Genomic DNA, 22766 nt, shown 5'->3' with positions numbered 1-22766 from the left:
AGAAGAATAAATGTCGCCAAGCATACCATCATCCGAAAGAAGATATCTCTGGATATTGGCAACACGTACATTAGAGTGCATCAGTTGCCCCTTTATTTTTGAAAAATTGGAAATTCAACTCGGCCCTTAGTAGTTTTGTTCCAATTCACCAAAAAACTTCATAGCCAAAATTTTATTGAAATTGAACTTCATTAAAGGGGTCAACAGTGAACTCGAAATTTTGGAAAATTAACGCATCCGTTATCACATAATGTACAGCAAGGTAAGGAAAGAAAAGTGGTATAAATACACAGTTACACTGTAACTTCCATATGGTTATGTGTCATAGCAGCTTCTCAGGTTGTTTAAATCGTAAATCAGTGTGTACATAAAACAAAACATAAGAGGTGGAAAAGTTGAAGTGATGTCATCAAAATTAGAGAATTGGATGTCAGTGAAGCACTTGACTACTGACTATGCTCCAGGCCTGTGGACGCGTTACATAGACCAGACTAAGTTTTAGTAAAGTCGTTAACTAAGCTCAGACAAGCACATATTTCAAAGCAAACTTAAAAGTTCACACCAACGTAGTTACCAAATTCATCATTTTTACAACGATTTAACATTGTCGAACATTGAATTTGTGCAACTATGGTCACTTCTCTCAACTGAATCGATGTAAAAGTTAAGAATGTCTTATAAAAGTTAATTTACGTTGCTGTGGATTTTCTGAGATTTGGTTTCTCTTTTCTCTGAAACTCCACTACGATACTTAAAGAATGTTTTGATAGTTCTCTTCTTCGCAGCTGAAATGAAATCAGCACTGAGTTGAACGGTCCAAAGTCATCATAATTTTTTAGTCCCAGCAGTGTAAAGAGGCACGCATTGGCGATGTCCAGTTGCTTTTAACTGATGCAGCGAATTCCTGTCCAACTAAACGTCGAGCTCTGTCAGCACTCGAGTACGAAGTGGCAACTTGTGACGAATCTCCTCCAGCTTCCTCTATAAATGCTTTCGCAAAACCAGCTTGCTGAGACGGTGTCATTTTTAAACGAGTTGCAAGAGATGCCAATCTGGTTCAGCGAAGGATGTCATGTGGTATATGAGAAACGGTCCCTTGTTGTACAGTACGATGATGTCTTCTTGTGGATGAGCTATCTTCTGATGAAGTTGCTCCTTCCAGGGTAGTATCTTCGTTAGTGTCGTCACTACTACTATCAAGCTGCGCCTGTGAAGAGGCAGCTTCGGTTTCTTTCATACTTATCTCTTTTCTCCGAAATTCATTATCCATCCGTGCTTGTTTGCGGAAAATCTTGCAAGCTGAAGCTTTATCCTAGGATCCAAACGATGCTTTCCGGTCGCTTTTCATCGATATAAAAAAGCAAGATCTTCAGAATTTTTTATATCACGTTCCCCATTAAGAGGCCACAGCTGACACGTTTTTTTCAGATCAACTTGATTTTTCTCAAGTTCAGCGATAATTGAAGGCTTTGAGCGACGTTCTAAAGGTATTTCACGCAGCTTTGCATTACACTCAGCCAGTGCAATTAGCTTTTCACGTGCCTTTTTGTGGGTTTGTTTGTTTGTTTGTTTGTTTATCTTTATCCTGCATTGCGGGAAAGCGGACTTGAGCGCTATGCATCGGTGTACGCCTTCCGACGTACACCTGACCCACGCTGCAGCCGACGACAATGTCTGTTTCCGGTTGTCTACTCTGCTTATGACTTTAATTTGGAACTACCCATTACTCGAAATCGATCACTGGGTAGAGGCAATTATCGTAAAGTTTCTTGCCCAGAGAAACAACAGCAGGTGCGGGTGGCTGGAGTCGAACACGCAGGCTCTCGACTGTGAGCCCAAAGCGCTAACCACTCGGCCACTGCTAACCATCATTGGTACACCAGCTTTACTGTAAAAAGGGATGATTTTGTCAACGACAATCTTAGCAATTTCTCTTTTAGTCTTTAATGATGGCAAGCCTTCACTTTGGTGAAATCTATAACAACGAAGCACTTGCTCGTTTGTGGGTAACCTTGTGCCGGATATCTCTTTATCAGCTTCAGTAAACTTTGCTCCAAGCCCAAATATAGCAGCGCCATTGCGTGTTTGCGGTGCTGATGGACTTTTCGACATGCTTCTCATCATAAGTAAAAAAAATTACTGCTTCAAAAAACTAGCTGTTTCAACAGCTAGCTTCTTATATCAAGCTTCTATCTAGCTAGCTTCGAGAAACCATTAAGTAAGCGTAACTCTGAGTCTCTGACAGCAAACGAATCAAACAACGGTTATTTCAACTGCATATTACACAGCGACTAGTTTTAGAGCAGGAGTTACATGGCTTTAATTACATTTTCATTAGGAATTTCAACGATGACTTTTTTAGATGTATTTTTGGACGTAGAATCCAAAAATCGAGTGCTTACAAGCCGAAAACTGGACATTTTTGAGATATTTGCACTTTGTGGGCTAGCAAGAGAATGACGTCATTGCTTGGGAGCTCAGGAGAAATTCGGCTGCATTTCAATACATTGTTGAAGTTTCTACCGGGGTCAAATCAAGCACTGGAATTCTTGAAAAGAAATGCATCTTCTGCAGCAAGAAAGGAAGAATCAAAGCAGGACGTGGACTTAGCGCTCACTTTGAACAGTTGATAACAGTTTCTACTGAATCATTTCAAAGAACGATAAAACGATATGCACAGGTATGCAATGACGAGGACTTCAAGAGAAATTATGGATCAGTAGACCTGATTGCCAAGGAAGCAAAATATCATAAATTCTGTCACAGGCGCTTCTACAAAAAGACCTTAATACTGAAGCAGGGTCAGTATCATAGGAGAAGAGCCAATGCATTTTCTAAGCTTGTAAATTACATTAAGACAGAAGTTCTAAAGAAGAGCAAGAGAGACGCTCACAAACATATCAAAAAAGTATCTTGAATTTCTCTCTGAAGAAGGAATCGCAAATCTAAGTTTCAAAGCACAATTTCTGTGTGAAAAACTGAAAAGGTATTTTAGGTCCAATATTAAAACAGATAAACAAAGCAGAAAGAAAGGAATATTTATTACTGCCCACAAATACTACTCAAAGCAGGACATCATCAAAGCTGCTGCCATGATTCTCAGAAATAAGATTAAAATGTCTCAGGTAAAGCAGTTAAAGCCACCTATAACAGCGGATCTGTTGAATGATGGTGAAATACAACCACCTGAAGACCTTGTGCAGTTCTACCAATATATGTATGGTGGCCAAGATACCATGACCGAGCGCTGTGAAAGATATGCATTGTCATCCGCTGAAGACGATGTTTACAAAGCTACATATGGGAGAATCAAATCTGCAAACCATCTGCTGTTAGGGATGACTCTGAAGTCGTTGACGGGCTCCAAAAAAGTCATTGAACTTCTTAACCATTTTGGATACTGCGTAGGCTACACTTTGTGTGAGGAGTATGAAACAGAAATTGCCCTACAGGCTTTGGAGAAGAAAAAAGCTTCTCCAGAAGGAATAATTAGAGAAAAAGGTTTAGCAACTGCGATTGCTTGGGACAATTATGATGAGAATAAAGATACGCTTTCAGGCAGTGGCACCCTCCATGATAGGCACAAGGAATATGCTTCCAAAATATGACAACAGAGTTAGATGGATCAAAGGAACAAGGCCCATCACAGAGTGATAGTAGCAATTCTGGTTTGTCTTGGATTAGAAAAAGGAGTCTTGAAATCCCTCACATTGAGCTGGAGCCTGTAACAAAAAAGCCAAAGATAGTTTCTACCAATTTCAAAACTTTCGATATGCCTTCTCCTGAAAACTTACAAAATGTGACAAAAGGGGATGTGATTTGGTCAATCGCCTTTGCTGACTGTAAAGACACGCCTATGTGGTCAGGATGGAATGCTCAACTTACAAAAGAAACCCTGCCACGCCAGACAGTTGCTATATAAGTAGCGGATGAATGTAGTAGCGGATGAATGTAGTAGCGGATGAATGCAAGGAACAATACATGAATGTTACGTATGACCTTGGTATTGCAAACCCTGCTGCCCAATTCCAGAATATTTTGGCTCCCAGATTTGATAGGTTATTCATCCACTATGGACCGTTCCACATCATGTTCAGGTACTTTGGTTGCTTGGGCGACCTGATAGAGGATTCTGGAGGTCCATAAATCCTTACTCAATCGGAAGTACTAGCTCCTGGGTCAATTAGCGGCTTCCTATCAGGAAAGCATTAGGCTACAACAGGTGTAAGCGATTGCATGTTTTACTTGCCACTGCGTTCAGGAAAAAACATGTGGAGTCGTTCTTAGAGCAGATGAAGGACAATGTGAATATACATGTTATCATCACAGCAATGCTTCGAAACAGTATACATATTGAAGATGTAGAGAAATCAGATGCCTTTAAAGGTCTTATGAAAGATTATGAGAAGTTCTGTGACGATACACGGAACGGGAACCATGGCGGTACAGCCCAGTTCTGGTTTCTTTAAATCAATCTTGTACAGCAATTTTTACTTATAAGCAGAGCTGTAAAGACGAATAATATTGAGCTTTACACTTATGCTCTGAAAACAATAATCCCTGTGTTTTTTGCATGCAACAAGCCCAACTATTCCAGACACATGCCACTGTACTTCCTGAAACTGTTGAACATGGACTACACACACCCTGGCATACGTGATCAGCTGGAGAAAGGAGCCTTCTCTGTGAGGTTGTCTGGATATTCCTTCCCCAGATTACCTGTTGGTCAAGCAGTGGAGATGACTGTGAATGTGGATGCTGCATCCAGGATGACTGGCATAAGTGCGTTCACCCAGAGTTTTTCTGCCCAACGAAGATGGAATGTCAAGAGGTATGTAAAGACTAAGGAGTCAAGTGATAAATTATGCGATGGAGAAGGCTGGTATGAAACATTATGAAACTGTTTACCAGGAATCAAAACCCTACAGAATAAAAAGAGACCATGCTGATTTCATGAAGATTGGTGAAACTATCGATTCGACCTTGAATCCATTTCAACAAGTTGAACAAAGCAATCACTTGATCAAGCTATCGTCTGGAAAACCAGCTCCAGATGAGATCAGAAATGATCTCTTGAACACAATTAGCAAAGGTTCTGAATGGCAACAGGAGTTCCTTGATGAAATAAAAGAAGATCCAGCTTGAATTGAAAAGCCCATCAAGAGAAGGAAAGTTAGAAATTTCGCTAGCAATGCAGCAAAGGTTTTCGTTACCACAAAAGATAAGAAAGTGGAAGAGCTGAAATGTTCCAGAGACATGTTTGGCAGACTTCTTTACTTGTCCTGCCAAAAAAAGCTTGACTTAAGAAAAGTCCTGTCTCACCCACTGTCAGTAGTTCCCCTTAGTCTATGCAATGTAGAAGGAAGTATGACCACAACCAACAAGTCCAAATTGGCTAATCATCTTGAGTCACTTGCGACGGCAGCTAATGAACCATTGAATACGGGAAGCGATGTGAGTATTTTTGATGGCATGTTCTTGATCAGAATGATTACGAACCTTCCTTCTACTAATGGTGGAATTGCCAAAGCTCTCTTAACTATGATTTGTAAAGCTACTAGCGAAGAAGTGCACTTTGTATGTGACGATTATACTCAGAACACAATCAAAGATTCGGCTCATGAAATTCGGGGGGACACCGACACTGTCATCAGCATTACTGGTCCTAGCCAAAAAAGACTTAAAGACTTTTCAAAGTGCCTATCCTTATCACAGTTCAAAGATTCTTTCCTTGCTTTCTTGTTTTATGAGTGGCAGTCAAATGCCTATGCTAAAGTAATCGAGAACAAGAAAGTAATTGTGGCAAAGGGAAAAAGTGCTATGAATTTAGTGTGCACAGTAACAATTTTGTAATAAGACAGGACTGCTGTTTATATGACTGCAAACACAATGAAGCGGACACAAGGATGGTGCATCACATCTTTCAGCTCTACAAAAGTAGTAACAATCCTCTGCGAGTGAATGTGCGTTGTAATGACACAGATGTAATGATCATCATTCTCTTGCATTATTGCAGCGATGTGGACCTGCAAACAGAAGTTTTATTGGAAATGGGTCATGCCTACAACAATACTCGGCGTATTGTTAACATCAGAAGCATGATGGAGGAGCTCAGTGAAATTGATGGCTTATTCTGTACAGCTGTGCCAGGATACCATGCCATCACGGGTGTGATTACAATTCCTGTTTCTTTGGCAAAGGGAAAACTAGACCAAGTGCTCTTAATTGCATTAAAGTACCCTCAATTAATTCAAGCAGATTTAGGCAGTTCCATCAGTGTTAGCTCTGCCACGGAAGCTGCTCTCGAAGAGTTTAAATGTGCAACATACAGGAAAAGGAAACTTCGTGACGTCAATGAAGCCCGCAGAGTAATATTTGAAACGAAGTTTACGCCAATACATAGTAAGCAGCCTCTGCAAAAAGTAAAAGGTTTGGAACCTAAAACAATGCCTCCTTGCAGGGCAGTGTTTATCCAGCACATTAAGCGAGCAAATTTTATTGCAAGGATGTGGAAACTTGCAAATAAATTCAAGCCTGTGACAGAGTCACCTTTAGATCATGGGTGGAAAGACGGTAATAGCGACAAGATAGTGCCAAATTGGTTTCAAGGCTCTCAGCTGTCAGATTCTCTGAAAGTAGACCAATATAACAATGACAGTGACTACGAGGATTCGAATTTATCTGACGATTCAGATGACAGTGAAAGTCAGAATGATCATTTTAACATTATCTAACTAAATCTTGTATTTCAGATTGTATTTTCTTACAGTTTCATATTGAAAAACACAAAAACTGTTACAGTTACTCAAAAACCATGACAGATAACCTTTTGTCTTGCAGAATTTGACCAATTTCACTTTTTGAACTAAGAAGCTGTCTTAATTCTATGACAAATTAGTAAAGGAAAATATCAGAAAATAAAAAACGGAAGTAGCCCACAAACATTAAAAATTGCAAATATCTCAAAAATGTCCAGTTTTCGGCGTGTAAGCACTCGATTTTTGGATTCTACGCTCAAAAATACATCTAAAAAGTTCTTCCTTAAATTTCCTAATGAAAAGGTAATTAAACTCGTATAACTCCTGGACTATTTGTTGATTGTTCAAAGACAATAAACCATTGTGATGTACAATGGACCAGATTGCAGGGAAACTTTACAACGTGACCGACGGATATTCACAAAATAGCTTTAAACATCAAACTTTGACTTGGATGTTGACCCCCTTAACCTACTCTGATTGACAAAATAATTCCCATCCTGTGTTTTTTCATTATTTGGAACAAAATTACCAAGGGCCGATCAAAAATTCCAACATCGGGGCAACTGATGCATTCTAACGTACATAGATGCAACACAAAACAGTCCATCATCCAAACCCTGTGGGTGATCATGACAAACACAAAAGACATGACACAAAAGCATTCAGTAACATATCTTTGTCATCTGTCATTTCCCTTCCTTCTAAACCTCATCTTACAGTAAGAAGAAAAAAACAGTCGAGACTCTTTCTTCAACCGCCCCTCTCAGCCGTCCTCGATGGTAGGGAAGACTGATTGCAACAGTGAGTCTCACTAACTCAGTACGGTCCCAAAACATTTTTGAAAAAGGTGAGACAGCTACGGGCGTAGCAACCCATCTTTAACCCGTCCCTCTCACTCATCTGACACGGCCCGATGCCGGAAGAGTGATTGCAACGGGAAATCTTTAACCGACCCCCTCCGTCGTCCCACTCGCCCTTGGATTACAGGATTGCAGCGGCCCATCCAAAGAAGACTCTGGGGTCAGCGAAAGCTACCCTTTCTTTGGCCACCCCTCTCTGGCATCTACGCCAAATGAGATGTTAGACTGCAGTGGCCCTTTTCCACACGGTGGTGCCCTTCTTCAAGCGAGCACCAAGAAGAAAATCACACACACACAAATAATCTTAAATTAAAACTTTATCGAAGCGTGCCAGTTCTCGAGCTTGACCCGCCGCTTCTTAGTCTGCTCAAATATCAGCAAGAGGAAAGTTGAGACAGGTAGATAAGCTTGAGGAAGCTAATAACTTTTTTTACTATATATACCAACAGATTACCATCTACCGCGGTGGGTCCCTTCGGTCAGAGTAAGATCCCCCACTTCTCTGGTAGGTATTATCCATGTAAGTACATGCCTGTGTATGGTGTACCTGCTGAGTGTACCTGCTGAGTGTACCTGCTGGTGTACCTGCTGAATACATTTTAAAATCGTCCGATTCCTTGGTATAAAATACCAGATCTGTTAGGTGCTACTTTCGAAAAGTCAATTGTAAACTTTTGTGTCTTCTCGCATAAAACTATAGAATCTTTGAAAAAATCGATTTGGTTCATTAGTAAAGAAAGGAAGCTGTATTGACTTTGATAATAGATCGCTAACAGTTTAGCTTATTTTAATAGATCGCTAACAATTTAGCTCAATTTACATCAGACAAATTTTGGCGACCACCTTTTCGAATAGATGAGTTAATAATTTTCTACTTCAATACTTGAACTCTGGATTAGCTAAAAATATTTAATATTAGCACCACCGAGCATTCGAAAATTGAAAAAAAAAAACTTGTGCGGGGCAAAATATTGGAATTTTGATGACCCACCTAATACCCATGCATCAAGAAAGGTTGTTTCGTATTGCTGAATTGTGTAGTATAGTTTATAATGAGCTAGCACAGCAATTTTTAGTTTTACATTACATTTACAATAGAAGTTATAGGGCTCTAAAAATGGTGCAAATTGCTATACATACTCTTACAAATCAAAAACGAGGGTGGTAGTCGAAATTCAAACGGCCGCCATGGACAAATCTTTTGAGATATTGATCTAAAACTTTGGGTTCTTTCGTTTGGTAGCCTAACTAAGGCATAATATAACAACTTTTTAGAAAAATCTGAGAAGTATCATAAAATTCGAGATATTTTCATATTGGCTGTTTTCATGTGGAATGACCTATTTTTCGTTTTTTCAAGCTCGATGTGGATCTAGTAGTGTTCATCCAAATTTTGCAATATTTTACACAATTGATTTTTTCTAGAAGTATCACAACTTTAATACTACTGCATTGAGAAATTTTTTTCATAAAGAAGGGTTTTTGATGCACTCTAACCAGCGCCAAACCAACGCCTGGCCAAACACGATCAGCCTTTCACTTGAGGTCTCTCTTATTGTGTTACAATTCCGTTCATCGCTTTCAATGACTTCACAGCCTGAACGGTTTACAACAGGTAGTTCATTGTTCATGAAATGTGACACTAACACCGTGCTGGTGTGGTCAGCGATACAGTCCTATCAACAATGCGACACAATTCATTTTGCGGGCAAAAGAAAACAAGTCTATTGGCAGATGCTCTGTCTATCAGTCGAGGGTATGATGTAGTAAGAATAGCGATAGACATAAGCTACTGTGAATGTTAGAAAAGATATCCAATAGTGAAAGTTGGTCAAATTAACATCAAAAAGTAGTCAAATCGTAAAGACATTTCACAATTTAGGCAGCAATTATCGTATTAGTCGGTCTGATGTGAGCTGCAATGTTCTACAGTGTATTAGCTACAATGAGTTTCGAGTTGCAAAGCCATTATGAGTTTTACGCAGGAAGATCAAAAAGAGCTTATAAAATCTGTAAATTACGAAAAAAATCCACACTGGTAATAAGCCATAAAATAAGTTATTCTTCACATGATCTCACGTAATATTGTGAAATATAAATAAACGTATTGCTAATACAGTAGTGTGTGTTCATAGGTCTTATTAGATGAGGTATACTGTAATGTGAGGAATTTGTTTTTTACGGTTAACCGGCTGGGATTACCTTCGTAGTTTACAGTTTGTAAAACTAGTTGTATGAGCTTTATGCTCGATCCAGTTAATACCCTATTTTAATTGACTAAATATTAAAGGGTTACCTCAATTTTTTTTATTTGCAGTTTATACAACGTTTGCAAGATGTCATTATACAGTACTAATAGGTTATCAATGACACTGTACACTGAGAGTGAGAACAATACTAGTTTAAAAATGGTTTTGACAAGATAAACAAACTATACATATTTCATGTAAAATGTCACAGCTACAACTAAGGGGAATATGGAAGCCTAATCAATAAGGGTAAAACAAATAGTGTTTATGACATCAACAATGTTTTTCAAGAGACCCAAGATAGGCCTATCGCCATCAGGTGTCTTGATGAAACTGGACTGGTACAATAGCAGATAATAGAAGTTCTTGTCCCCAAAAATGATTCAACAAGTCAAGTGATGACTGAAAAACAAGAATTCTAAATTTTTTTTGCTGGCTCCACTTTGCAATCACCAACACGGCTTCTTGCGCGTCCTTTGTGGAATAGGCCATGGACTTCTAAATAGTAGAATCTGGACTGGAAGCGCAGTGGACAACAGTAGGCCAAACAGTTGGTACAACAGTTGGCCAACAGTGGGCCAACAGGGTTAGTTACTTGGCTGTTGGCCCACTGTTGACCAACTGTTGTACCAACTGTTTGGCCTACTGTTGTCCACTGCGCTTCCAGTCCAGATTCTACTATTTAGAAGTCCATGAATAGGCGAAGCGTAAAAATCACCCACAGTCTAGAATGTGGGTTAAGATTCCGGTAATGAAGTCATAGATAATCACGCAATTTTTTAACAAACCCTAATGATCCAGCACCCACTCACTCATAGGCGTAAAAGAAAGGTAACAGGGAGGCATTGTTCGTCAGTTGTTCGTCAGTGTTTGTTCGTCAGTTGTTGCTTGTACGCAGGTCAGTGCAGTTTTATTGAATTTCAGTCATTTATTATTAACATTTCACGAATAACTGTTTTGTTTAGATGAATTAAGATATTTTCCTGAAGAGGGCAGAAAGTTTTGCCGAAAACGTGCGAAATTATGTATCTATTTCATTTCTGTATTAATTTTGAATTATGCAATTCAATGTTATTAAGTTGTTATCGATTGTCTGTCTATCATTTTCCCCCTGTTGTCAAAAACTTTAAAATTTAAATCTTGTCTGCAATTCGGTTAACTATAAGGCTTCTTCGCATTCCAAGATTCCAAACACATCATTTATTTTTCTGATGGTGGTTTTCCATGCAGTTAGTGGCGTTGACGGTGGAGTCCAGAAAGTTCTTTTGGATCTGGACCTGGGCCCTAGATAATTTAAAGAACCGGCGGTAACCTTTGTAAGGAATTTAAGAACTTGAAGAACCTAACGCGTGTTCTTTGGATATTGATCCTTAGAAGTGCATTGCTTCGGGGGCCAAGAATCACTTTAGTATCGGGGCCAAATTTTTCTTTCAACGTCTCTGCATACATCAATTGACTATAGTCTGTATTTTACGCGTTGTTGGCAAGACAACAGACAGCTAAAACAAAACCATAACCGCCCATGCCTCCTATGTGTTTTTTGTTTCTCAGTTTAGTTCAGATTGTCTTTATTTCTGACCATCACAACGAAAAAACAATATGTTCCAAACATAGCAGAAGTCAAGAAAAATTTAGAAGCGACAAAACGCGGACGTTATAACGTGCATGATACTAAAACAGGACAATCAGTTTAAAATGTGGCACGGTAGCAACACCTAAATTATTAATAGAATTTTTAAAAACTTAGAAAAAAAGAGCTGGTGATTTTTTTTAACAATTTATATGAAATAAAATAAATAAAATAAGATAATAAGACAGTTGCTGGACAGTTACTATAATAATCGACCTTGGTGGGTTATCAAAAGTACTGATGGTCTTGAGGGGAACACTGTGAAACGCAGGGCCGTAGCCAGACCGCAGAGCTAGGGGGGGCCAACTTTTTGTTAGGGGGGGCCAAAAAAATTTAAATGATTTTGGCATTTTAACCTCTTAAATACCGGTATCCACAAAAATTGCAATATATCAGATTAGTGTTAAGCCCAACACTGGTCTCTTATTTTATCCGCTAGTTAAATCACGGCAACCATATTACAATGACCAACATGACACAGCAATTGTTGACTTGGTGTATAAATAGCGTTAGGCTACTTGTTATGAGCAGTAGCGTAGCCAGGAATTTTGAAAGGGGGTGGGGTTGACGGCGAGTTTCGCTTATCGTGACACCCAGCGGCGGAGGGTCTGGGGGGCCTCCCCCAGAAAATTTTGAAAAATTACTTTGAATTTGGTGCATTCTGAGAGTATTTTCAACAAAAATGTGGGTATGAATATTCCTGTAAAATGGTGCTGTCCGGTGGCATAGCAAAAGGATAAGATCATGTTTTCTTCGGCATTTTTCGGAAATAAAGCTACAAGTCTCTATGTTTTCTTATTGCTAATTCCAGGCTAAGATATTTGAATGTTTGATAATGGCAAAACTCGCTCTTTGCAGTTTCGTTTAAAGTTAGGCAAACTTTGTTTTAGAGACATAAAGAGACCCCCCCTTTGGCTACGCCACTGGTTATGAGCAAAAACTTTAACTGGCTCGAAGAAGCTAGTGCCGAGGATTTTGATAGATATGATTACATTCCGCCTATACACCCGTGAGCTAGTCTATTGCAGTCGCGGATGTTTGGATGCAAACCGTCTCACAAACAAGTCTAAATCGATAGATTTCGATACAGAATGTTCAAAGGCCATAAGCACCAAGTTTGCCTGTTTTGGTTGTAACATGCTCCGTCTAGTGGGAGCGTCAACCCTTGTTAACACTGAGAATCCACACTCACAAACGGCAGTGCTAGATCCAAATGTAGCAATATCTGCTGCAAGGTTGAACACTTTACAGATTAGAAAACTAGAAACAAAATTTATTTACACTGATTGAAGAGAAAAAATAAACACTGCTTAAAAGATTACGGTTTATATTTTGTATGCGTTGTTTTCAAAAACCACTTGCTTTACCACTGCACATTTTGCGATTTATCTCTGCACAAATTTGGTTTATCAGTGCACAAATTGGTTATCACTGACCCTTAGAATATGGTACCGAGAATAGCGACAGCTGATATCAAATAGCCTAATTTGTACCGGTTTGTAGGCCTGCTGGAAAACCATTCCCTCTTTGTTAGGTTATCATTCTTTCTCAAAACATTTTTATTTTGCACAGTTTCTGACAATTTTTCTACCAACCTAACACGTGTTGGCCTTGGTTGAATTGAACATGTTGAGGTTGCCAAAAGAGGGGGTGGGGAGGGGGCGAAATTGTTTAATCATCTTAGCTGTTAACTAAACAAAACAGTTGTAGTTAATTGGGCCTAGGTTGGAGCTCTGCAACGGGAAAGATGGGCAAAATCATTACAATTGTAGCTGTTGCTCGAGAATGTTGGAATTTTGCCAGGGGGGGGGCGAAATTTTTTTCAGGGGGGGCGAGGCCCCCCCTGGCCCTCGACTGGCTACGGGCCTGGTGAAACGACCATTTAATAGGTTTTAATGAACTAAGAAACGAAGTACATCTGCAAAACACAAGCCATAGATATAAAACGAACAAAGTAAGTCAGTCTCGCACAATCAGAACAGAAAGCAACAGAAAGACCCTTCAACTGAACACTGCAAGAAAGGTTCTTATGAAAACGAGCTTGCTGAGATTGAGTGAGCCAAGAGGCGCGAATAGAGAAAACAATCAAGATAAAGCGCCCTGAGCAGAGAAACTATAATGTACAAACATACCTTAAATAAACGTAAATTTACAAGTTGATGCGTTAAGCTCATCATGAAAAGCAACGTAAGCAAAGAAAACCACTGAAAGAAATTCTACCACGAGCTAATTTCCATTCTCCAATCTCCCTTGAAGCGTTTCGCAAAATCTTTTTTTTTTTTCAATAAGATTTAGCATTCTATGCTTCTTCACTATATTCAATCTTAATTTCCTATACTTATTATTAATAATATAGTTTCGGGAGAGAGTTTGCTTTTTTGTACCAATGACAGGCAAGACACAACAATACCACAGGGTTGAGCATTACAACAGTATATTTTACATATTTACAAATCAGTCAAACGTTTTCGGATTAAGTTACTGTAAAACTATTTGTAAATATATAAAATATACTGTTAAACGCTCAACCCTGTGGTATTGTTGTGTCTTGCCTGTCTTATTATTAATAGCAGAAGTAATTATTAATTTCGATTAACTAATATTTTGTGTATGTTTTTCTAGAGCATAAAAATACGGTATAAAGAAATGTTAAAAATTCACACTAGGCCTACTAAAAAATATGTTGCTGTGTTTATCAGCATCGGAGTAGTCTTGATTATGATTTACAATCAATCTGCAACAAATCTTCTTAAAACAGATTTTCTGTTCGTATATAACAATAATACAGAACACAGATGGCCCGCAAGAAGTGAAAAGTTGAACAAATCTTTTTCCAATTTAACAAATGAAAATATTGTAATAGCTTCGCCGACACTCATCACCAAAGTAGGCAAGCAAACTTCTAAGATCAAACCAAGTGAACTGGCAACAATGCTTCCTGTACCAGAGCACCAAACTCCACATCAAATGTTAAAAGCTGCACTGAGGAAAGCACAGGAAAAGGTTGGTGAAGTTTTTCATCAGCAGAGAATGGTAGATCAGTTGATATTACCAATTCTATTCTTTTTTTAACATAAAGAAAACCCAATAACAATATTATAGTTGTTCGGTCGTATTTTCGTATTTTTGTTACCGCTCGCTATCTTGTATTGTGACTTCGCTCTAATACACTTTATTACAGAAGGTTAGACTTTTGGTATCATTTTATTTAGTTTTGTTTATATTTACTGTAGCTCGTTCCATGTTACAACTATTTTTCAGTCATTTTTATTCACAATTATATCATTAGCATCAGCCGGTCATGCCACTGCTGGCAGATGGCCTCCACATATGTTTCCACACTATTCTGTCTTTTGCTGTTCTCATCCAGGTGATACCAATCTTTTCTTCTATATCACCTCGCATCTCACAATTATATATTTTGTTTAAATGTACCGGTATGAGGTTATTTCTTGAACAGAGCAGAGAGTTTGCCGAAAACGTAAGAATTTACTCTGTTGATTGTGACAAGAACTAGTACAAAAAAGTATTAGGTGAGCCAGAGCGCAGAGATAAAAGAGCCGGCTCCGGAGCCGCAGGTTGCCGACCGCTGGTTTATCGTATTCCTTTTTTACATGATAATATTTAATCCAATTAAGTTTCTGTTATCTGACTATGGTAATATACATCTGACTACATTCTCGGTTTCTCCCACTCTAGATTGAAAAAATGGAGATCCCATTTTTGTAGAAGAAACATTTCAACAAGCGCAAACTTGATTTGGTCATTCTCGGTGACTGCTTCAGTACTTCATCCCTTCTTCCATTGAGTCAATTAATCCCTATTGTTGTTGGTGTTGTCGTATCTAGACTTGCGTCCGGTGATTGAAGGTTTAGAAGCCAGTATCACCCTATTACGAAGGTGATACTGGCTTTTACAACTTAACACAGCTCATTTGTATGGTTCGTACAGTAATATTTGAGAAATAATCCATGTGTAAAGTCCACTTAAAACTTTACAGTTTTTTTGTTTGTTTTTTTGACACCTTTGTTTCCAAACTGAATTCTGAAACGAAATGATTGGCATAAACTTTACTATGTAAATAGCTTTTACAAATCTAAGACAGATAGTTAAACATCAATAAAGGTAGAAAACATGAAATTTCAATGTACAAAGGCTATAATTCCATTACCAGGAATACATCATCATAATATGGAATGTTATACCTGCGGGAAGGACAGATTTCAAAGTGGACCCCACAAATTGTGGAAGGTGCAAAGTCATATACGACAGATCAAAGGTAACTCTATTAATTTTTGTTATTATTTTTATTTGCATCAGACCAATATGTCTAGATATACTACCAAACATGCAAAATAAAAACACAATACGTTTAAAAAATATGTATAAACCTCTACTCTACAGCCTGTTTCACTCTTATTGGGATCATAAAAAGGTTTTATTCTATTTGAATAAGAACGTTTTAAAAATTAGATATAATAATCACAATCACGCAGTTAACAGTATGGTCATTTTATTTTTGTTTGGATGCGAAATGCCGAAAGGTACACAAAACAAAAACGTACAGTGTACAACTGTACATTCAATGAGAGAATGCGAAAGATCGTAGCCGTGAAGGCGTATGAGGTCGTCGAGTCTGTACTCTCTCATTCAAACAGTTATACGAAAGAAAGTATTGCGTTGTTTAATAGCAAATTGACACAAAAAAGAAGAAGGAAGGAAGAACAGAAAAAAAACAAATGCAGACGCAAGAAATACAAAAAATAATAACAATGGACATAAAGTCAGGTAGTGGATGTCGTTTCTATAGCTCTTGATTACTGAAAAAGTATTTTTTGCATATTTTACTGAAAAATTTGTGGCCTTTTTTCATGTTTTTTGTCATATTTTGGGGTAAACTTTCCCATACCTTGATTCTCATGCATTTTAAACTTTTTTAAAATAATTGGGTGTTTGCCTGTTTAGTAAAAAGCGAATTGGAGCTTGAGCGTCGGGAGTTATACGAATGAATAGCTGATACATGTGTAAAGAAAGTTTTGAAGTTTTCCGGTAGTGTGTTTTCCAACGTTAGTTTTCCAACAGACAATGCTGTTGCGAAGAATTGTCAATAAGTGAAATGCAAATGGCATCCTTACTCAAAGTGGGGATGCCTTTAATTTTCTTGTGTTTTTATTGTTTAAGCTGAAATAAATAGCAATAACCTTACGATATATAACATAGCACACCTGCCAAAGAACCAGGAAACAGAAACAAGCTTATGAACTGAGTCTATGAGAAGACGTTATGGTTTATTGTAATCTTTTAGACCTCATAGGTAAAATGAAGAAATGTTTTCTTTTTGTGATCCCTCAAGACAATCAATAGAAAAATCTCACAACAGAGAAACTTGGCGCTTCATTCGCTCCAACCTTAGACGGGAAGAAGCAACGTAATGATCATGATGAAAGACCAATAAGTCTTCAACAAACTCCCATCCTTGAGAGAAGAGAGTGGTGCTGCCTAAATAGAGCCCGCTGCGGAGTCGGGAGAAATAAAAGCAACCTTTTCCGATGGAAGATGACTCCTGACCCTACGTGTGACTGCGGCCTAGACAATCAGACGATGAAGCACATCCTCACCAACTGCCCCCTTAGCCCTTCATGTGATGACAACGACCTCAAAAACATCACAAACAATGCTCTTACCTGGCTCCGACACTGGCGTGACAAGCTATGAATGAATAAATGATAAAAGAGAAAAAATATGCACTTACAACTCGCCATATTCTGTCAAAGGCCATAGCTGGCAATCCTACTTTTTGTTTGTCCGCCCCGTTAGCTCAGTGGTTAGCGCTTGGCTCAAGATTACGCGGCGCTGGTTAGGTTCTCGGGGTGTGCGCTTGAGCAACGCATTTGAAGACTGCTAACCATTCAGCGGCATCTAGTGAATGGAATAATTCCCCGACAACACTTCAACAATCGGAAACTTCACTCTGCCAATCTCGGTAACCGGGCCTGCGTCAAAAGCCTCTACAAGTATGCGAAACTACCAGGAATAACCTATCAAAGCTTTGTCAGTCCGAAGATAAAGATTCTAAACCAACCAACAAAGTTAAAACGACACTGGTTCGATTCTTAGTCCAGTCACACGACATGTGGAATTCATGGATTATTCCCTCTGCTTAACTTGGTGCATTTTAACAGAACAATCATATTGAATTTGATTAAACAACGAAAATCTCCGCTATTTTACTTCCTTCATGCTTGAAAAAGTCTAAATGGAGTTCTGAATGGAAGTCAACCGCCACCAGACTCCATTCGTTCATCCCCGACGCCGACACACGCCCCATCGGCCTAACACTACCTAGACAGGCATGGGTGCGCCTCAACCGTCTTCGTACGGGCGTCGGACTTTTCCGCTCAACCATGCACCAATGGGGAATGGCCTCTTCATTCTCCTGTGAATGTGGTGCCGAGGAACAGACTGCAGACCACATTATCAATGACTGTTCCATCTTCAAGTCACCTAACGGAGTGGAAGGTCTGCGTGTCATGGATGATGAAACCAAAGACTGGCTGCTCTCTAGTAGCCTTCCCGTGTAGTCCGGGAACATCATGAATCTGGAGTGGTAAAAGGATAGACCCTGGGCCCCAGAGGCTCACACGACAACGACGAAGTCTAAACCTTAAGTTTTAATCATTTGAAAACATATCATAGATTTTCGGAAGTTGAGTGTAGCAAGAATTGACAGCGATAGACATGTGTTTTGCACATGAGACGGCTCATCAGTATCGTACCAGTAATTCATGCCACATAGCTTCATGGACGAAACACGTGTCTATCGCTGTCAATTCTTGCTTCACTCGACTGCCTAGAAACACTTGTTTTTGGGAAAGTCGTGATGGGTAGTGTGGAGGCTACACCGATATGGTTAGCGAAACACAATGCTCGCTGTTCTATAGATAGTAGGCAGATAGTGCTGACGCCAAGAAGATCGCTCTTTCTCAATAACACATCATGGAGTTAATCAAATCACACCTGGTCAATTTAATCAAAAATAAATAGCTTGACTTTTGTTGCACTAAAGTTGAAGACTGTATAGTTATTGAAGCGTTTGCTAAAGATGAGTTCAATATCTACAGTTTGGGCTCTTTATTTTACATTTTATTATATCATGATCATAATTCCATTCTTTGTTTTATCCACAACTTTTTTAAAGTCACAGGATCTTGCAACGAAAGCAATTGTTTTCCACTTCTACGACATCCAACCTTCAAACTGGCCAGAAAAAAGGTTTGTAAGAAACATAGACTTGGTGACAGCAACTTATAACTATAAGCAGCATCATAGAGCTTTGCGTAAGCTTCGGCCTTCAACGTTGTGGTATCTAATCTAATGATTGGTCAAAAGTGGTGTTTTCAGAAAAAAAAGTGACTTGTAAAAGTAATGTAGTCTTAGACGCCTTGTTAATCACGCAGCAACAGTTTACCTGCCTCGTTTTTATAATTATAATTCGAGTTTGCTGTAGTTGTTGCATTTTAAGTCTAACAACGTAATAACATTGAGTACAATATAGAATGCCAGTGTGCACAGTAACACTGTGTACAATATAGAGAATAATCCATTGGCAAAATACCAAATGAGACGCTTGAAAGTGGTTATGAAGTTAAATAGAAACCTTTTTTTTGCTTCCAGTTGATTAATCGAACCACTGGGCATAAGTTTAGTTGCTGCAAAATGATCAACGCCGCATGTACATCATACAGTACATTACAGGAGAAGTGACCAGCTTTATGTTTGGTGGTGCATGGAGTCCTCCATGAATGTACGAACTTATAATCTGAAATCTTTGGAGCAATATGATGGCATCTTTAACTTGACCATGACCTACAGGTAAGCTGCAAGATGTTAGGCTACAATGCTTCAGCAAAAGGAGAACGGAAAACGCTACTGAACAAAGAACTTTCTTAGCAGCATGCACAGTTTCAAAGGATGCACATGAATAAGCTAACTAGGCCATTAGTAGTAACTTCCTCTTCAACCGTACCATCTGCCCACGTCTGCTTCTGTAAGAAGTTTTTCGATGCTTTGTGAACTTCTGGCCAAGTACAGAAACTTTTACGCCAAAAATGTGGAACATTGTAACTAATATTATGGTACCTTTGAAGTCTTGTTCTTGGAGAAAATGAAGTTCATTGTGAATTGAATTGCCTGCTTGTAGCCTTCAGACAAGGGTTTCAATGTATGTTTTGTTGATTTAGATTTCTTTTTTGTTGATACAGCCTTTTTACTCATCAAATATAACAGAAAACACAATGATTGACTCTGCTGTCAAATTTTTGTTAGGTTAGTAAAGTCATAAAGGTTAATAAAGCCATTTTTTATAAACAGTTTTTTCGATTTTCAAATCCATACAAACTTGCCTTACTGATTAATAGACAAGAACTTTTTTTCAGGAGGGATTCTGATGTCTATTTTGCTAGAAGATTGTCAGCGGAAATTTGGAAACAATTTCAAAATTCTAAATCAGGAAACCTTTCAAAAGATGTCGATGATTTAGTTGCAAATAAAAAGAAACTTGCCATTTGGATTGTGTCCAATTGTGAAACCACCATTGGTGCCAAAATACGAATGACTTACATCAAAAAATTAAAAGATATTGGTCTTCATGTAGATCTACGAGGAAAATGCTTTCCACAACATGGTGGAGCTGTTCCCAACATGGAAATTATTAAACAATACAAGTTTTATTTATCATTTGAAAATACTTTTCATTGCAAGGATTATATAACAGAAAAGTTATTTCGTAACGGACTGGAGATGGGAGCAGTGCCAGTTGTTTGGGGAGCACGGAAGTCGGATTGTGAAGCTGTGGTTCCTCCTGGATCGTGCATTTATGTGGAAGATTTTAAATCTCCTGAACAACTGGTTGAATATTTGAACAATCTTGATGACAACACCACAGCGTATAAGCAATATTTCAAATGGAGAACTATGAAAAAAGAAGATATGCCACAGTACAATAGAACTAACGAATATTGTAATTTGTGTCGAATCTTGCATGGTATAAATGTTGATAATATTCACAATCCTTTACTAAACAACTCTAATAGCAACATTCCTATGTTTGGTTATCCTGACCATCCAAGGATTGTTTCATCATTGCGAGGATGGTTTTATGGGATGGACTATTCAGAATGTTTTTCACAAACGTAAACAAACCTATTGACAACAATATTGTTCATGATTAACTTCTATTCGAATTTCCACTGTTTAATGCCATAGACATGACTCGTATTATTTAATTGGATTGTTCATAGATGAAGTGACGTCAGTAGATCAATCGTTTTTACATTGATTCTACGTTCTCATCTTCAATCATGTTACCTTGCACCAAGTTACAAAGCAGACAAGTTTGAAGCAGTAACATTGTGTAGCATTGCATACCATTGTCTTTGCATAAGCATTTTGTTAATGTTCAGCTGTAATTTGTTTCCTGAGCTCTATTTTTATGTAGGAAATTTAGTTTGTTTGGCAAAAAGTAGTTTTTGTTTTCAAGGGTTTTTGTTTCAGAGAGAGTGTTTTTTCTTATTTACGCAGTTCAATTGTATTCACTCTTGCAATATGACAGGAATAGGATGTAGCCTACTAACTTTACTGTCTTGTCTTACAGAGTAATGAGCTAATCTCTTGCTCTTTAATAGATCTTTCTATAGTACAAGTTTAAAATTTTAGGATGACGTTATCGTGGCTTTTATGACATAACAATGATGTCACCATCAAAAATAAATCTGAGTTCGCTATCTGATAGACTACACCTATTGATGAATTTCAAAAGATGTCAATATGTTGCCTGAAATAAGCAAAATGCCTTTTCACCACTACTGGCGCTAAGCGCTGCTACTTATTCTTCTTAATCCCCCCACACTTCTCAAATTTATTTGAAATATTCAAAAGTTTATTTTCACTTGTGAGTTATCAGTAAGGCATTAGATAAATGCGTTTTCCGTTGAAATAAAGAGTTCAACCGTCAGAATCATGGCTTCACAGGTCCAAAATGAAAATGTTTAGGCCTCTTGAGGCAAGATATCCCATCGTCTGAAAGAAAAATGGTTGTCATTTTCGGATTTCTTATGGTCAAAATCATAAGGGAAAATGCGAAAGGGAGAGAGAGAAGTTCTTTTATTTTACATCATCAGCACATGTGGAAAAAAAATAATACAAGATTACAATGTGAACTAGGTTGTTTGCTGATGATGATGGGCGTGGCAGAAGGACCGAACTGGTCATCCAGTCTGCCACATCCGTGTGGTGTCATAGCTCATTTGACATGGAACGGCGTCGGAGTTGAACGCAAATATATATTATATACAACATAAAAAACAATACACATACGAAATTTAACAGTACAATATAAAAACAGGAATACAAGAAATGATGCAGAAATACAAAATGGCGTATACATACAACACACAACACAGCATACTGGTAAGACAAAAGCAAATATACAGTAATTGGCGAGATACGGTGGGAATTAGTAGAAACAGTTTGATGGTACTATACCAGTTACTTATACTAAGACATTCAATTTTAATTTTTTAGAGAACATATTAATTGTTTGAACTTTTCTTAGCTGTTTCGGTAATTTGTTTCAAGTGTTTGTTCCAAGAAATTTAATTGAGCGTTGCCGAGCTTTGTACGCATTCTTGGTTTGAAAAGTAAATCTTTCTTAGCACCTCTGGTATTAGAGTTATGAGTTTCATTACTAGGACGAAAGTACTAAAAAAATTGCTGAAAGATCTATTCTATTGCTTTTATAAACAAACTTACATACTTCTATTAAAAACATGTCTTCGACTTGTAGCAAGTTGCTTTTATTGAAAAGAGAATTGGTGGGAATTCTGTCCTTAATCTTAGTGAAGTTTAAACAGCGAATGATGCGATTGTGTACCAGATTTAAAGGATACAGTTCCGTTTTAGAAGCACGACCCCAACAGATACTACCATACATTAGGTGGAAGTGAACTAGAGCATAGTAAACTGATCTTAATGTCTGGGAATTTACGCACTTTCTTAATCGATATAGAGCACCCCAGCTTTGAGAAAGTTTTGTTGAGATTATGTTGATGTGCTGTTTCCATGATAACGATTCATCAAATGTTATTTCTAAGTATTTGTAGGTGTTTGTGCGTTGCAAACTGGTGTTTTGAAAAGTTATTTCTAGATTTGAATTTTCTCGGACAAACTTTGACCCAAACAAGATGTATTTGGTTTTGCTTACATTAAT

At 38.1% G+C, this 22766-nt stretch overlaps 1 protein-coding gene across 1 annotated transcript; it reads left to right on the top strand.

The window, feature by feature from the left end:
• The first annotated feature begins 18653 nt into the window (after window positions 1-18653).
• On the top strand, window positions 18654-20700 carry LOC145769218 (3-galactosyl-N-acetylglucosaminide 4-alpha-L-fucosyltransferase FUT3-like). Its single transcript, XM_082580805.1, has 3 exons — window positions 18654-18772; window positions 19256-19372; window positions 19936-20700. Exons 1-3 carry the CDS (start codon window positions 18654-18656, stop codon window positions 20693-20695), a joined length of 996 nt encoding a protein of 331 aa, XP_082436931.1. The 3' UTR covers window positions 20696-20700.
• Window positions 20701-22766: the final 2066 nt, after the last annotated feature.

Source organism: Aplidium turbinatum, chromosome 4 (assembly GCF_918807975.1).
Source record: "Aplidium turbinatum chromosome 4, kaAplTurb1.1, whole genome shotgun sequence".
NCBI lineage: Eukaryota > Metazoa > Chordata > Ascidiacea > Aplousobranchia > Polyclinidae > Aplidium > Aplidium turbinatum.
The sequence above is the reverse complement of the archived record's forward strand: the minus strand, read 5'-3'. Positions and strand labels throughout refer to the sequence as shown.

What these genes read in the sequence shown, in the direction of transcription:
- LOC145769218 (XM_082580805.1), top strand. Translation starts at nt 18,654, where the DNA reads ATGATCATAATTCCATTCTTTGTTTTATCCACAACTTTTTTAAAGTCA. An exon ending in TCAAACTGGCCAGAAAAAAG is followed by an intron (nt 18,773 to 19,255) that starts GTTTGTAAGAAA and finishes AGTACATTACAG; the next exon opens with GAGAAGTGACCAGCTTTATG. An exon ending in AACTTGACCATGACCTACAG is followed by an intron (nt 19,373 to 19,935) that starts GTAAGCTGCAAG and finishes ACTTTTTTTCAG; the next exon opens with GAGGGATTCTGATGTCTATT.